This window comes from Amblyomma americanum, chromosome 4 (genome assembly GCF_052857255.1).
Source record: "Amblyomma americanum isolate KBUSLIRL-KWMA chromosome 4, ASM5285725v1, whole genome shotgun sequence".
Classification (NCBI taxonomy): Eukaryota; Metazoa; Arthropoda; class Arachnida; order Ixodida; family Ixodidae; genus Amblyomma; species Amblyomma americanum.
In genome coordinates this window covers 67,439,966-67,457,442 of record NC_135500.1, presented here as the reverse complement: position 1 = coordinate 67,457,442, position 17,477 = coordinate 67,439,966, and the positions used below count along the sequence as shown (strand labels likewise).

At 47.3% G+C, this 17,477-nt stretch overlaps 1 protein-coding gene across 2 annotated transcripts in view; it reads left to right on the top strand.

Moving 5' to 3' along the window:
- LOC144128019 (uncharacterized) overlaps positions 1–17,477 on the top strand; it is a 124,702-nt gene that overhangs the window by 41,187 nt on the left and 66,038 nt on the right. For both annotated transcript variants that reach the window (XM_077661071.1, XM_077661072.1), the window contains one exon: positions 11,700–11,786. In XM_077661071.1, coding sequence (XP_077517197.1) covers positions 11,700–11,786 — 87 coding nt within the window. The remainder of the gene's footprint in view (positions 1–11,699; positions 11,787–17,477) is intronic.

The following is a 17,477-nucleotide window of genomic DNA, read 5'->3' as shown; positions in this document are numbered from 1 at the left end:
TGAAGGAGAACATGCTGCATACTCCAAGGCGTGTCCGTCCTGGAAGAAAGAAAAAGAGATAATCACCATAAAGACAAAAGAAAACATATCATTTAAAGAACTGAGAAGGCGTTTTGCGCTTACAAACACATTCTCCTTCACAGCAAAACAAAACTTCGCTGATGTGGTGCGCAGGGGCGTAGCACTACACAGCACTCTGGCACCTGCCAAGGCCGCTCCCACCGAGCCGATGGCAGGGCCATCCACGCCCCAGGCAGAGACAGCGAAAGCTGCCCTGTCATTGCCAAAGCAGGGACCGCCGGTCCATGGGTCGGCATCCTGCAGGACCTCCCCCCGTCGGGAGAAACCTGAATCTAACGCAACCGCGGCTGCGCGGTCCTCCAGCACCTCTGTTGAGGTGATGGATACAACACCCACTCCTCCTCCAATACAGCGGCGGAGCAGCTCTCTTGAGTGAAAAAAAGACAGGCCCCTCATAACGGGCCCACCACATAAGTAAATCCCGTTTCATTTCCTCTCAAAAACACAAACATGGCTTTTTTAATTCAATGGAATTGCAGAGGACTTATGCGGAATTACAGTGACATAACACATATTTTAGGGTCAGTGTTACCCATAGTTTTATGTCTTCAGGAGACCAATCTTGGTCCACAACATGGGCATATCCTGAAACATAAAACTTTTAGACGCAATCGCGAGCAGGCAAATCGACTCTCGGGAGGCGTCGCAATTGTCGTCCAAAGCGCCGTTCCTGCTCTAGAAATCAAGCTCAATACAAAACTTGAGGCGGTTGCAGTCAGCATCGTCAGCTATAAAACACAAACAATCTGTTCAGTATACATTCCTCCACATTTTACATTAACAGTCCATGATCTAGAAGTATTGATAGATGAACTTCCAGAGCCATATCTGGTAGTTGGGGATTTTAACGCTCACTCCCCTTTTTGGGGAAGCGAGCGCTGCGACTCTAGGGGGCAAGCAATCAAAGATTTTATCCTCTCAAATAACATCTGTCTTTTAAATACAGGAAAAGCCACTTATTGTTGCCCCAGCTCGGCAAAAATGAGCTTCCTCGATTTAGCTTCCGCATCATCATCGCTTTTTAACGATTTTAAATGGGATGTTTTAAATGACCCTCTGGGAAGTGATCACCTACCTATTATCATCAACCTCTCATCGTCTACTCCAGTCATCTCCACAAGACCACGGCGCTGGAAACTTCACCTCGCCGACTGGTCACTTTTTACAGCTAATGCCACACTAGAAAAAGAATTTTGTGAAGACCCCACCATAGACGAAATTAACGAAAGGTTTACTACATGCATAATATCGGCGGCTACACTAGCCATACCACAAACAACAGGACTCGTACACAAAAAACAAAGTATGGTGGACACAAGAATGCACATTAGCAAAAAAACAACAAAATAAAGCTTGGGGCTCTCTGCGTCGGTATCCAGCAGCAGAGAACTTGATTGCCTTTAAGAGGGCCAAGGCCAGAGCGCGATTCATTCGAAGAAATGCCGAGAAATCCTTGTGGCAGAAATATGTGTCCTCAATAAACAGCTCAATAACCTCAAAAAAAGATGTGGGAAAAAGTTCGTAGATTCAGTAGTGACCATACCCCTTTCACACTTCAAGCCACCGTGGTGGCTGAGTGGTTACGGCGCTCGGCTGCTGGCCCGAAAGACGTGTGGTCGAATTTCGATGGAGGCAAAATTCTAGAGGCCCGTGTGCTGTGCGATGTCAGTGCACATTAAAGAGCCCCAGTTGGTCGAAATTTCCGGAGCCCTTCACTACGGCGTCTCTCATAGCCTGAGTCGCTTTGGGACGTTAAACCTCCATAAACCAAACCAAACCAAACCTTTCACACTTCCTCTATTGACTACACCTGGGACACAAACATCATTAGAGGAACAGGCCAACATACTAGGTGAGCATTTTGCTGAAGTTTCCAGTTCGTCCAATTACACAAACACGTTCCAGAAGCACAAAGCAATAGCAGAAAAACAAAAACTTCCATTTGCAGCAGGCATGCACGAGGACTACAATCAATCCATCACACTCCAGGAATTGATTAGGGTATTATCTTCGGGTAAAAAGACTGCATCAGGCCCAGACAATGTGCATTACGCTATGCTTGCCCATCTCTCTGAGGCTGCCGTGCAGGCATTGCTGAAATTCCTTAACAAAATATGGACAACTGGGAATATACCTGAGGAGTGGAAGAAAGCAATAATAGTACCTTTTCTGAAACCCGGAAAACCACCAACAAGTCCTAATAAATACAGACCGATAGCCCTCACCAGCTGCATTGCTAAATCTTTCGAAAGCATAATAAGCATTAGACTGACCTTCACACTTGAATCTCGTCGACTCTTAGATGTACATCAATGTGGATTTATGAAAGCATGCTCGGCGACTGATCACCTTGTCCGCCTAGAGAACACCATCCGAGAGGCGTTCATCCACAAACAGCACTGTATCGGGGTCTTCTTCGATTTGGAGAAGGCCCATGATACCATGTGGAAGTTTGGCATCCTCCATGACCTAGCAGAGCTAGGGATCCGCAGCAGGATGCTGAACTGCTTGAACGACTTCCTGACCAACCGCACATTCAGAGTCCGTCTAGGAGCAACTTCACGCAAGAGAATGGCGTACCCCAGGGATGCATTTTAAGCACGACACTCTTCATAGTAAAAATAAATCCTTTGGCCAAAGTAATACACAAGTTCGTAATGTATTCAGTTTATGTAGATGACCTACAGATATCATACACTTCTTCCAGCGTACTGTCCTGCGAGAGACAAATACAGATCACACTAAATAAACTGGCTGCTTGGGCAGAGAAAAATGGATTCAAATTCTCTCCTCAAAAAACAGTAGCTGTTCTGTTCTCATTACGAAGAGGCCTACAGGTCGATCCCAATTTGTGCATGAATCAAACCACACTGCCAGTCAACAAGTCCCCTTGTTGGGCTCTGTGGTGGGTGGCTGGCACCGTGGCTGAAAAACTAAATTTTTTATGGCTCCCCTTCATTCCCAACCTGATCGCTCTCTAAAAAGAGGGCGGAACGATGGGACGATGAAGTGTCATTCCCAAAATTTCATGTCATTCACAGCAAAGCTGAAGAACAACAAGCAAGACTGATTTCCCCATTCTTGGTAGCAAAGTGCCTGACCTTGGGGTTTGGGTACAAGGTATCAAAAATGGCTAGTAGCGACTTACTGCTTGAAATACGTGACACCGTCCAGCACTTGAAACTTGCAAACATTGTATCCATAGGGGAGATTCCTGTCTCCATCACATCACACCGGTTTTTGAACACAGTCTGAGGCGTCGTATCAGAAATTTATTTTGTTCACCTCTCTGAAAAAGAAATGCTTGAAGGCCTTGCCGACCAAGATGTCATAAATGTTCAGCGGATAAAGATCCGGAAGGATAACAAGGAAATAGATACGAAACACATGATCCTCACTTTCAACACCAGCACACTACCTGAAAGCATTGAAGTCAGGTACCTAAAAATAAATGTAAGGCCATATATACCCAACCCACGCAGATGTTTCAATTGCCAAAGGTTCGGCCACGGCTCAGAGTTGTCGCGGCCGCAAAACTTGCGCGAAATGCTCCTCGAAGGACCACCAGTCAGATGAATGTGTTGCTGCCCCGCGGTGCACAAATTGTGAGGGAGACCATGCTGCATACTCCAGGGCTTGTCCGTCGTGGAAAAAAGAAAAAGAAATAATTACTCTGCAAACCACTGAAAACATTTCTTTCAAGGAAGCAAGAAGGCGATACGCCGAAACAAACCGATTCTCCTTCACTGCGAAAACAACCTTCGCCGATGTGGTGCGTGGGCGCGGCGCACCACACCAGGCTTCGGCACCTGTCCAGGCCGCACGCAGTGGGCCTATGGCAGGGCCATTCGCGCCCCCTGGTGGAGTAGCTGATACTACTCCGCCAACCCCAAAGCAGGCTTCGCAGACCCCCGGGTCAGCGGGCCTCAAGACCTCTTCCCACAGGTCGAAGTCTAACTCAAAAGTCAGCGTGCATCCTGCACGGTCGTCCAGCGCCTCTGCTGAGGCGATGGACACTACCCAGGGCAGCCCCGTGCCGTCCACATCGGACGGACGGCGGAGGTCTTTGGATCGATAAAAAAAATGTGAGGCTCCGAGTCAAGGGGCCAAATCAAAATTAATTAATTTTATCTGCACACACGCACACAACATTAAGATGGCTTCCATTACACACTGGAACTGCAGAGGTCTCGTAAATAACTATAACGACATAAAAGGCATTTTAAACACAACTTCTCCTATTGCTTTATGTGTGCAGGACACCAATCTAGGCCCTCAGCACACAAAGGTGCTAAAAAAGTATACTGTCTTCCGCCGTGACCGAGAGGGGGCGAGCAGACTCTCGGGAGGCGTAGGAATCATTGTGCAACCTGGCGTAGCAGCTAGCGAGATAAAACTCAAAACTAGGTTCGAAGCCGTAGCAGCCACTGTAGTTGGTTACAAAACCATTACAATTTGTAGCGTATATCTTCAACCACGTCTCAAAGTAAGACAGCATGAATTAGAGAGCCTTTTACAACAGTTACCGGAGCCATACTTGATAGTTGGCGATTTTAATGCACACTCTTGTTTCTGGGGCAGTGAGAAAACCGATAGCAGAGGTCAGGTTATTGAGGATTTTATACTATCCGACAATATTTGTTTATTGGACACCGGTAAACCTACTTATTGCTCCCCTAGTTCAGGAAAAATGAGTGTTTTAGATTTGTCTTTTAGCTCTCCTTCAGTTTTTAACGATTTTAAATGGGATGTCTTAGACAACCCGTACGGAAGCGATCATCTCCCTGTTAAAATCTGCCTGTCATTCCCACCATCAGTCACCCAGACAAAACCACGGTGTTGGAAGCTCAATTTAGCAGTCTGGCAGCTGTTTAGAACAGCAGCCACGTTAGAAAATCTTAATGTAAATGAAATAAATGAAAACTTCACAAATTGCATTCTTTCTGCCGCACGCTTGGCTATCCCCCAATCTTCAGGAATAGTACAACGCAACCATAAAATGTGGTGGACACGAGATTGCAAAGAAGGAAAAAAACAACAAAATAAAGCTAGGGGTATATTTTGCCGATACCCCACACAGGAGAACCTGATAAACTTTAAAAAAGCAAGAGCAAAAGCGCGGTACATACGTCGAAATGCCGAAAAATCATCCTGGAAACGTTTCATTTCCTCGATAAACAGCCAAGTCTCTTCGAAAAAATAGTGGAAGGCAGTACACAAAATGATTGGTCGCTACTCTCCATTCACAGTTCCTCTTCTGACCGCCCCTGGTGTACAGACAAATATAAAAGAACAAGCAGACATATTAGGCGAACATTTTTCCACTGTATCTAGTTCCTCTATCTATACAGAATCATTTTTAAAATATAAAGACACAGCCGAAAAAGAAAGACTGCCGATAAAGGGCAGTGCTCACGAAGCATATAATAGCCCATTTACACTACAAGAAATTAACAGTCTACTTTCTTCAGGTAAACAAACTGCACCAGGACCAGATGAAGTCCATTACGAAATGCTTGCCCACTTGTCCGAACATGCTGTAGACTCGCTTCTGAAATTTTTTAACAAAATATGGTTATCAGGAGAGGTTTCAGAGGCATGGAAAAAAGCCATAATTGTACCGTCGTTGAAGCCGGGAAAAGTACCTACCTCCCCTGGCAATTACAGACCTATAGCCCTAACAAGCGTACTTGCCAAATCTTTCGAAAGCATCCTTAACATTAGATTAATGTTTATATTACAATCTCGTGATCTTCTTGACATCCATCAGTGTGGGTTTAAAAAGGCGTGCTCTACAACCGACCATCTAGTCCGCCTAGAGAACACAGTCCGAGAATCATTTATACACAAGCAACACTGCCTTACGGTCTTTTTCGATTTAGAGAAAGCCTATGACACCACATGGAGGTTTGGCATACTGCGGGACCTTGGAGACCTCGGAATCCATGGTAGAATGCTAAAATGCTTGAGTGACTTTTTGACCAACCGTTCATTTCAACTTTTGCCTGGGTGCCACTCTTTCTAAAAATTTCATTCAAGAGAACGGTGTGCCTCAGGGGTGCATTTTAAGCACCACGCTTTTTATAGTAAAAATGAATTCCCTAGCAAAAATAATCCCAAAGTCTATCATGTATTCTGTCTACGTCGACGATCTCCAGATTGCTTGCACATCCTCTAGCATTACATCGTGTGAGAGGCAAATACAGATGACAGTAAATAAACTAACAACGTGGGCAGACAGAAACGGTTTCAAGTTTTCCACGCAAAAGTCAGCAGCTGTTCTTTTTTCTCTTAGAAGAGGACTGCACACTGATCCCTCCTTGTATTTAAATGAAGTCTCACTACCAATTAAAGATGAGCACAAATTTCTAGGAATGACTTATGAGAAAAAACTCACTTTCCTACCACACATAAACATACTCAAAAAGAAAGCTTCTAAATCTCTGTATATACTAAAAGTACTTTCACGAAAACATTGGTGTTCCGATAGGACTTTTCTTTTACGGATTCATCGCTCTGTAGTACGTTCTACATTAGATTACGGATGCTTAGTTTATGGAGCAGCGAGGCAATCGTACCTTAAACGGCTAGACCCAGTACACAATTTAGGCTTGCGTCTTTCCACCGGTGCATACAGGACGTCACCGATAAACAGTCTTTATGTGGAAGCCGACGAGCCATCGCTTACAGAGAGAAGAACCATGCTCACTTGCTCGTACGTTTTAAAAATCCATTCACTACCTAAACATATCTGTCACCAAATAGTCACAAAGTGCCCATCTAGAACACTATTTAACAACAAACCATTAGCAATAAGGCCACTTCTCCTGCGTTTTGAAGATGTGTGCAAAAACCTCGGCGTAATGGATGCATTACCTGGCGTTGCTCGAAGACGTGGTCCACTGCCTCCATGGTTCAATTTTCCTGTAATCTGTGACCTCACTCTTGCACATTTCCGTAAAATGCGAACTCCACAGCAACATATATTACAAGAATTTCGTGCCCTTGAAGAAAAATACGGTAGTTTTACAGAATTTTATACTGATGGATCAAAAACAGATAGTTGCGTAGGAAGCGCAGTGGTGCGAGGTAATTCGGAGCAAATAGTAAGACTACCACAGTGTTCCTCCATCTTCACCGCGGAGTGCTACGCAGTATGGATGACCATAGAATAAATACTAAGTGAGAACCTCAAAAATGCTGTTATCTACACAGACTCCTTAAGTGTACTTAGAGCTCTCCATTCTAAAAATGCAAGCTCCCCTCTGCTCGGTGACATCATACAAAACATAGTAACTGCCACAGCTCAAGGACAAAATGTAAAACTGTGCTGGGTCCCGAGTCATGTGGTAATAAAAGGCAATGAGAGAGCAGATGTGTGTCTGGTAAAGCTCGTGGCAAGGAAATAATAAAACTAAATATGCCGTTTAATGATTTCATGAAATTAGTAGCAAGGAAACTAAGAAAAAAATGGCAGTCGGCTTGGAACAATGAGGTCAAAAATAAACTACACTTGGTAAAACCAGTTTTAGGTGAATTTAAGTCGTGTGTGCACCAAGAACGTTTCAAGGAAGTGATCATGCTGTCTCCGAATAGGCCACACGCACCTTATGCACAACTTCCTACTAACAAAACAAGACAAACCTGTTTGCCAACAATGTGGAGATGAACTCACGGTTAACTACATTTTATTCTCTTGTGTGGAACTGAAAGAAATAAGAAAAACGTATTTTACTGAATTTTATAATAAATGCATTTCTTTTCATCCTGCACTGCTTTTAGGAGATGATGCAATTGTTAATATATCATGTGTTTTTAGCTTTCTTAACGAAATGGGATTTCTCAAGAGACTAAATTTTTACCCACTGGTTTGTTTGAATTTTAGTACACCTCAGCCAATTTCTCATGCCTGAGAAGAAAGCTGAGGCTTTTATTTTGATTGGTTGGGAGCCTCGATATCCTTCCGCAGCCAAGGAAGGCTACTGAGGTTACGCAGCCCTCTTTAAAGCTTTTACTTGTAGCCATTTATACAATTTGTGTATGTGTTCACTGGGTAATATTAATGTTTGAGGGCTGCTAGAGCAAGGATTATTCTTGCATTTCTATAATATTCAACAAAAGAGTTTTCCTATACCTTGTTCTTGGCACATGATGGCCTCAGTTACCTATGTGCCATAAAACACAACACAACACTGCCAGTCAAACAGGAACATAAATTTTTAGGCGTCACTTTTTACAAGAAACTTACATATCTACCGCACATTAACAACCTTAAAAAGAAAGCATCCCAAGCCCTCAATGTATTGAAGGTACTCTCGCGAAAACGGTGGGGGTCCGATAGAGCATGCCTATTACAAATCTACCGCTCTTTGGTGCGCTCCAAGCTGGACTATGGGTGCATAGTATATGGTTCAGCAGGAGCATCCTACTTGAAACGACTGGACCCTGTTCATAATCTTGGTCTGCGCCTATCAACTGGAGCATATAGAACATCCCCGGTAAAGAGTCTTTACGTTGAAGCTAATGAGCCCACACTAGAGGATAGAAGAGTCACACTTACATGCACGTGCATCCTAAAAACCCGTTCTCTTCCTAAACCTCTCTGCTATCCCATTGTTACCAAGTGCCCATCTAGAAGATTATTCAATAATAAACCACATTTTATCAGGCCACTAATAATGCGCTTTGAGGATAAATGTGAAGAGTTAGCAATGCTGGACGCCCTACCGAATATTGCACAAAGACATGAATATCTGCCACCATGGTACAGCCTCCCTAAAGTGTGACTTCACACTGACACACGTAAACAAAGAGAAAATGCCACACGAGCACATTCTACTGGAGTTCTTTGCACTACCAGAAAAATATAACACCTACACTGAATTTTACACTGATGGCTCAAAAACAAAGCGATGTCGGAAGTGCAGTAATTCAAGGGAAAAACGAAAAAATGATACGATTTCCACAGTATGCATCGGTATTTACTGCAGAGTGTCATGTCATCTTTGTAGCCGTAAAACAAATAGTAAAACAAAACATAAAAAATAGCATCATTTACACCGATTCACTGAGTGTGCTCAAAGCGCTGCACTCTACAAATGCTGCTGAACCCATAATAGGAAAAATCTTACATAACATAGTTAAAATCACAAAGCAAAAACATAACATTATATTCTGCTGGGTCCCTAGCCATGTTGGAATTTTAGGTAATGAGAGAGCAGATGCTTGTACAGCGCAAGCTCGAATTGGTCATTTAAAACAAGTTAACATACCACAGAGGGATTTTTCTAATTTACTGCACAGTAAACTCAAGCATAAGTGGCAAGTTGCATGGGAAGAAAAGACAAACAACAAACTACACTCTATAAAACCCATTTTGAGAAAGTGGAGATCATTTAAACATCAGGAATGTTTTACAGAGGTTATTTTGTGTCGACTACGCATTGCACACACCTTATACACAACTGCTTACTGGTAAAAAAAGACAAACCTCTCTGCGAAATGTGTGGCAATGAACTCACGGTAAACCACATTTTAATTGTATGCACAAAACTGGAACAACTGAGGAAAAAATATTTCGCAACATTCTATAATGAATACATCCCACTACACCCCATGTTACTTTTGGGTGATCAAGCACTGGTTGATTTTACAAGCATTTTTAAGTTTCTCAGAGAAGCCAATGTTTTAAACAATCTTTAGATATAAAAAGCGTAACCTTTAACAAAAGCTCTAACCGTGTGCTTGCTGCATCATAGCCTCAGTTGCTTTTGCGCCATTAAAATCAATATCACTAACTAACCTCTATACTTTCCATATCCTCTATATCCTCCTTTCTATATCTTCTATACTTTCCAGCGAGATACAGGAATTTTGACTCATCAGGGCCAAGGAAGACAACAAATAGTCCCTCAAATATTTGGGCAGTGTTGAGACTACAGTAGACCCCCTTGAAGGGACCAGAAAGTTTGTTTATCTTATCGGAAGTTCATCCTAACAGGACTGCCCTTAGAAATCATGTGTAAGCATGCTGTGCATATTTTACTTGAAAAGATGTCCTCTCAGTGATAGAATAATTGCGAATTGAACATACATGAAACGGGCGCGTTATTCTCTTGGAAACAGCATTGGTTTAGATTTATTTTTTCACTTTTTCACTTTTTTCTCTTTTGTAGCAACTATTTTTTTCCTGATTTGATTTTTGAGCCACTGAGCATTGTGCCTGCTGGGCGTGCCCCTCTCTTATCTCGCTTCTACCACAGCATAGCTGTTAACTCTACGGGCAGGCGTGCCATGCGCCTTTGCAGTTTGAACTGAAAATTTGGCTCCCAACTGTTTAAGCCAAGAGTCAATGAGCGGGTGCACTCCTCGCTTACACATCTAGCACGCTGGAGGCACCGCGTGGCACGAGACGCACACACAATACAGAGATCGGGCATCATCTCTGCGCCGCGCGAAGGTGCCTTGCGTTCGCCGGTTGGGCAAGAAAGCTTCCCCGCTAGAAACCCACACTTCGGATGGTGGCAGCAGCCACTTGTCAGTGCGCCCATACTGCCCGCGTCTCCACAAGGCAGCTTCCTCGCACACTTGCGCGGCGTTGCCCAGGAGCTATCTTGTCGGAGCGTGGTTTCTTCCTTGGCAGCGTTAAAATATTTCTCTCCTTCGGTTGCTAGAGCCTCGCAGAAGCCCCGTGAGCGCCGCTGCTAAAGTGCATCTTAATTGAAGCACACACTAAACATATCGTCTTAAGCAGATTTTTTTTACATTGACCTCTATCGGGAACCGACCAAGTGGTCTCATACTGTTCACCTTATCCGAGAATTTGTCTGAACCGAGTTCGTCTTAATAGGTGTCTATTGGATTTTGTAAAGAATTATTACATTTGGTGAAAAGGTAGTTCAGGGCTGTGTTTTGAAAGTACAGCTTTTGCTGGTTAAATTAGTAGTGGTTAAATTTCTGGTAAATCACTAGTCAAATTCACTAGTTAAATTTGCAGAAAAAGTGCACAAACACAGTATGGCTGAGGCTTGCTGCAAAGTGGTGCGCAGCCATTCGTAAACATGGCGTCCGCTGTGGATCAGCTGAATCAACCAGTGCCCAGCAGCAGCCGGGCACTGGTGTTCTTTCCTTCCTGGGGATGGAGGCGTGGGGTGAGCGGCACGGAGGAACACGTATTGCAGCACATGCCATTTGGATTGGCTCAGATCGCCGCAGTCTATGGTGTTACAAACAACTTGAGGTGAAGTAAAGTGCTCGAAGGTGTGGTCGCTAGTACACGTTTGTATCATCTGTAGTGGGGTGAGAGAATGTTTGGGGCACCTGAATTTGTGTACATTGTACACTGTGCACCCTCGCCTGGGAATTCTACAAATTTTTCATCCGAGATTATGTCACTGAGTTTCTGCTGTTTTCGCATGCAAATTTTGGCTGCTTGGAACTTTCATGCATTGCTTTTGTTCATGAACATCAATCTCTGTGAATGCTTCACTGCCTGTTATACTGTTGGGTTGCTGCGTAGTGAGCAGGACAAGCACTTGGAGGGTGCGCAGTGTTTTGCTTGCTTCCTTTGGGGTAAAATGGCAGCTTGCATATAACGTGGCGTGCTTTCCACTTTCCAGCTTCCGAGCGAGATGGTCCGTCGGGTGTCACCACCGTGCCGCCACCGACCTACCAGGAAGTGAACGCCGAAGAAAACTGGGACGAAGGTAGGAACTGCAAATTTGCTGCTTGAGCTGGAGCTGCAGGTTCACACAGCTGCATTTGTTTCTTGCCTCACAGCATGTTTACCTTCGTCTCCTGTCGCTTACTGTGCAGTGGTTCTTTTTCTTCGTTTTTGAACTGCATCAGTTCAGAGATAATGCAGGCACAGTCTTAGTGCCTTGCATGTAAAGGTTGTAGGCTTAACGCCTCAGGAGCGAAGGAAACGAGACCACTGCTACGAGCCGACACCAGAACAGAACTGTTAGCCGTGGCTGCATGAGCCACGACTAGGTGCCGTCTTTATTCTCTTCGCAGGGTGGCGCGCGCTAGCCGGGTTGTCGGCGCCGCCTAAGAGAGGGTGCTACAGGGCCCCTTGGCTAGACTGGAAGTCGAAACGGACGGAGGGCCGGCGATGGCACTCGAGCACTAGGTCAGGCGGCGCTGTTAGTCTTTCCAGGGTGGTCTCCATGTAAGCCGGTTTAAGGCGGTCAAGACTGACGGTCTCTTCGCGGCCGTTTTGGAGGATGGTGGCGGTTTTCGGGGTGCGGCGGAGAACGCGGAAAGGTCCGTCGTAAGCCGGTGTGAGTGGAGCTCGGACAGCGTCGTGGCGCACAAAAACGTGGGTCGAAGTGGCCAGGTCGGGGTGTACGAAAATGGTATGGTGGCGTGATGGACGTGGGGGAGTAGGCTGGAGGTCTTTAACGCAGTCCAGCAGGCGTTGGAGGAATTTTTGGGGCTGGGCTGGAAGCTGCTGGAATGTAAAGAAGTCGCCTGGAAGACGCAAAGCACTTCCATACACGAGCTCTGCAGCTGAGCACTGTAAGTCTTCTCGGATGACGGCCCTTAGACCAAGCAGCACAAGGGGCAAGGAGTCGACCCAGGAGGCGCAATTGAGGCGGGCAGCGAGGCGGGAGGCGGGCGCCTTCAATTGGCGGTGAAGGCGTTCCACCATGCCGTTAGCACACGGGTGATATGCAGTGGTACGGCAATGCCTGGCGCCGAGAATATTATTAAGGGAAGCAAAAAGTGAGGACTCAAACTGGCGTCCACGGTCGGTTGTCACAGTGCCAGGACAACCAAATCGAGATACCCACGCAGAAATGAAGGCGCGTGAAACAGTCTCTGCGGTGATGTCAGGAATGGGGACTGCCTCCGGCCAGCGAGTGAAGCGGTCGACTATGGTCAAGATATAGCGGTAGCCTCGAGAGATGGGTAGAGGGCCCACGATGTCGAGATGAACATGGTCGAAACGACGGCCAGGGGGTAGAAAGGCTTGGGAAGGTGTCTTGGTATGTCGACAAATCTTGGTCGACTGACAGGGTAGGCACCGGCGCATCCAAGCACGCACATAAGCGTTGATTCCGGGCCAAACATAGCGCTGGGTGAGAAGGTGCTGAGTAGCCCGAATGCCTGGATGGCATGTCGTGGAGAGATTGGAAGATAGGGTGACGTAGTGAAGCCGGAACAAAAGGGCGAGGAAAGTCCGTTGAAACATCGCACCACAAGGGCTCAGGTGAGCAAGGATGGGGCACAAGCCGTAATCGGAGAGAGTTCGCTCGAAAAGCGGCGAGCTCATCGTCATTCTGCTGGGCAGAAGAGAATGCGGCCCAGTCGACGGTGGAAGACGGAGCGTCTACCGCGACTATACGAGAAAGGGCGTCAGCGGCGGTGTTGGCTGCACCTTTTACATGCCGGATGTCGGTAGTAAATTCCGAGATATAAGCGACCTGACGGAGTTCACGTGACACGTACTTCGATGAGTTGGTCCGGAACACATATGCCAGCGGTTTATGATCGGTTAGCACGTGAAACTTGCATCCTTCTACAAAATGCCGAAAGTGCTGAATAGCGGAGTAGGTGGCTAGGAGCTCTCGACCGAAGACGCTGTAGCAGGTCTCAGCAGGAAGTAGCTTCCAAGAGTAAAAAGACAATGGTCTCCACTCGGAGTTAATGTACTGCTGTAAGACGGCTCCGATGGCCACGCTGGAGGCATCCACCATCAATCTCGTAGGGGCGTCGTTGCGCGGATGGACTAGAAGCACGGCGTTAGCGACTGCTTGCTTCGCGGCAGTAAAGGCGGCCTGGGCTTCTGATGACCAAGAGATTGCGGAGGACGGGCCAGCGGTTGACCGGAGGAGGTAGGTGAGCGGGCGAAGTAGCTCTGCACAGTGCGGGATAAAGCGGCAGGAGAAATTCACCAGCCCCAGGAATTGTCGCAGGAGGCGCAGGGTTGTGAGCAGGGGAAAATTCTAAATGGTCTGGACGTGGGACGCGAGAGGGCAGATACCCGCTGAGGATATGTGATGGCCCAAAAACTCGAGCTCAGAAGCACCGAAAACACACTTGGAGGCATTCACAACCAGGCCGTAGTGCTGTAGACGCTTGAACAAAGCACGTAGGTCGTGCTCATGATCATGAGGTGTAGGGCTGGCGATAAGGACATCGTCAACGTACGCGAATACACTCGGTAGGCCTCGCGTGACCTCAGCCATGAACCGCTGGAAGGTTTGAGCCGAATTGCGTAGTCCAAAAGGCATCCGGACGTACTCAAACAAACCAAAGGGCGTCGTGATGGCGGTCTTATGTATGTCGGCGGGTTCAATGGGAATTTAAAGATACGCCTTAAACAGGTCAACTTTGCTAAAAATGGCGCAGCTGGCGAGGCGCGATGTAAAGTCCTGGATGTGGGGCAGCGGATAGCTGTCGTGGACAGTGTTGGCATTCAATGCCCGATAGTCGCCGCAGGGACGCCAGTCACCGGGACCACGCTTGGGCACTAGATGCAGCGGAGACGCCCACGCGCTGGATGACGGGCGTATAATGCCGAGCTCCAGCATGTGGTCAAACTCACGTTTGGCGATAGCTAGACGGTCTCCAAACAAGCGGCGCGGTCGAGCAGCTGCGGGTGAACCCCGGATGACGATGTGGTGTGTCACAGTATGTTTAGGTGCCTGAGTGAGGTTGCATGGCTTAGTGAGCTCCGGGAAATCCGCCAACACTTTTTCGAACTGAGAGGAAGGTATCAGCTTGCGAATGCCCATGGGAGCAAGGTCGGACGAGACTCCCGAGATGGAAAGATGAGTCAGACCGTCGGTAAGGTGACGATGCCACACGCTAAAGTGTAAGTCGAAGTAGGAGAGGAAGTCTGAGCCAATGATCGGGCGAACCACGTCTGCGATGACAAAGACCCATCGAAAAGTGCGGCGTAGGCCGAAGTCGAGGGTGAGAGATCGTAGCCCATACGTGGGTATAGACGAGGCGTTGGCAGCACGGAGCGACAGTCCTGATGGCTTGGAACGATCTGCCTTAGTCGGTGGAACCACGCTTATTTCCGCGCCCGTGTCGATAAGAAACCGAGTGCCGGAGAACTTGTCAGTGACCATGAACAGGCGGCTTGAATGACTGGGGGAACCACATGCCGCCGTTAGTGATCCCGGCGGGCATTTCCCGGCCACGAACAGGGCGGTGTACACTTTGTGGCCCGTTGGCGAAAACGCCTGTGGTACCAGCAGAGAGATGTAGGGCTGGGACTCCAAGCTTGACGTGAGCGTGAAAAAGCGCGATGATCAAGACGAGACGGACTGGTCTCGAGAGGTCGGCTCCGGAGTGCGGCGACTGAGGCGGCAAGCTCATCGAGACGAGCCTCAAGGCGCGAAATCGCTGGGTCCCTTGGCGGCAAAACAGCAGTGACGGACGGGGAGGTGGCCTCATGAACGTTATCTGCGAGCTCAGCCAGGTGGTTGAGGGTGACGTCACCGGCCGCCGCAAGGACGAGGCGGATGGGCTGGGGAAGGCATCGGAGGTAAAGCTCTCGAAGCAACGCTGAGTGGTTGGGGATGTCACGCTCCCTGAGAAGCTGTTGCATGCGGCGCAGAAGCTGGGAGGGGTGTCGGTCGCCAAGGTCATACCCGGTTTTCAGGTGCTAATATGGTGTAGCACCCATGGGGGCAGAGAGAACGTCGGAGAGCTCACCGGCAAAGTCAGGAGGCAGGCTTGAGGCAACATGGTAGTAGCGCGTCATCTCCAACGTGATGCGGGCTAGGCAAAATTGCGCCTCAACCTGGTGGAACCAAACTTGCGGGTTCTGGGGCCAGAAAGGTGGAAGGCGAACCTGCAACGACGAGACGTCCTGCGGACGCGAATCCTGCTGCGTGGATGTTGTGGGATCGGTCATTGCTCGTCCTAGGTCACCAATGTAGGCTTAACGCCTCAGGAGCGAAGGAAACGAGACCACTGCTACGAGCCGACACCAGAACAGAACTGCAGAACTGTCGTGGCTGCACAAGCCACGACCAGGTGCCGTCTTTATTCTCTTCGCAGGGTGGCGCGCGCTAGCCGGGTTGTCGGCGCCGCCCAAGAGAGGGTGCTACAAGGTAATAAAAATCTATCGTTTGTAGTTGTTGGTGGTAAGTAATCTGTTTTCGTTAATATGGGAGTATAGCCACCAACTTTTTGGTTGCTCATTTTTTTTCAATGCAACAATGCATAAGGCGCCTAACTTTTGGCGGTCAAAATTTTTGAGTTCTGCGGGTGCAGAATGAAAAATCCATGAAGTTCAGTGGGAAGCATGATATGAGAAAAACAAATTTACTTTTCAAACACATGCCTTGCAAGCTTTGCAGAGATCTCTCTTCTAAGACAGAAGATGGCTGAAGCATCAAGTAATGTTTTGTGTTATATCTTCAAATAATTTCGCTTGATTGATACAGCATCCACAAACTACTGAATGTTCTCTCTGCTTCAACAAAGTTGTGAGATTGACAAATATCTGAGAGCAGTGGAAGAGACTGCAAACTTTCATTCCAGCCCGAAAGGACAACGTGTTGAAATTTGTATTCACTTTTTGTCTTTCTTGGAAGAATATGTTGCGAGGGCTGTTTCATTGGATTTCAGTTCTTGAGCAGTCTTCAGGTGCACCTTCCACTCAGAAGCTATATAGTAGGATAGAACTTAAGGGCAGACACGGCTCTTTGAGACGAAAAAATCACGAAAAAATCGATTTTTTAAAACTTACTTTTTCGAAATCTACAACTAATAATCCCTAAATTCACGAGGTTTCCAGTCCCGTGCTTCAGTATTTTGAGCGCACGATCTGTTCATAACATCCCTGTGAGCTGAATTCTATGCAGAAACGCCTTTTTGTCGCTACGCGTAGCTCTTTTTCCACGCGCGATCGCAGCCATCTTGGTCTCATTGGAAAGAGCGGCTTTTTTTCTTCAATTTCCCACCACAAACGGCTCCGACCGTTCGCTGGTGGCGTCGAAATCCGCGCACAAAGAAAAGTCCCAACGTGTGGCCCCGTTCGTCGAGCTAGCGCAGGTGACCAAAAAGCGTGCTGTGTTTGGCTGTGCGAGGCTCCCGTCGGCTGCTCTACTCCGCAGGCAACACGATGACGCGTCTCTTTGTTCTTTGTGACAAGTGTGCAACGATGTCCGATCCAACGGGAAAGTTCGCCACGAGGCACAAGTTCAGCAGAAGAAAGAAGCGATCTCATTATAACTTCCAGAAGCATGCCATTCCTTTGGAGGGCATCGAGAACAGTCCGCCGCCACCGGCAAGCGATGCCGAAGCTGCAGACAGTGCTGAAGTAGGCCTAGCCAGCTCGTCGACGAGTTCAAGTGTTGCGGACAGCGGCCGCATTCGGCGTGACACGGCAATGTTGAAGCTTGCGGATTTGGTGCAGAGAGAGTTTGAAG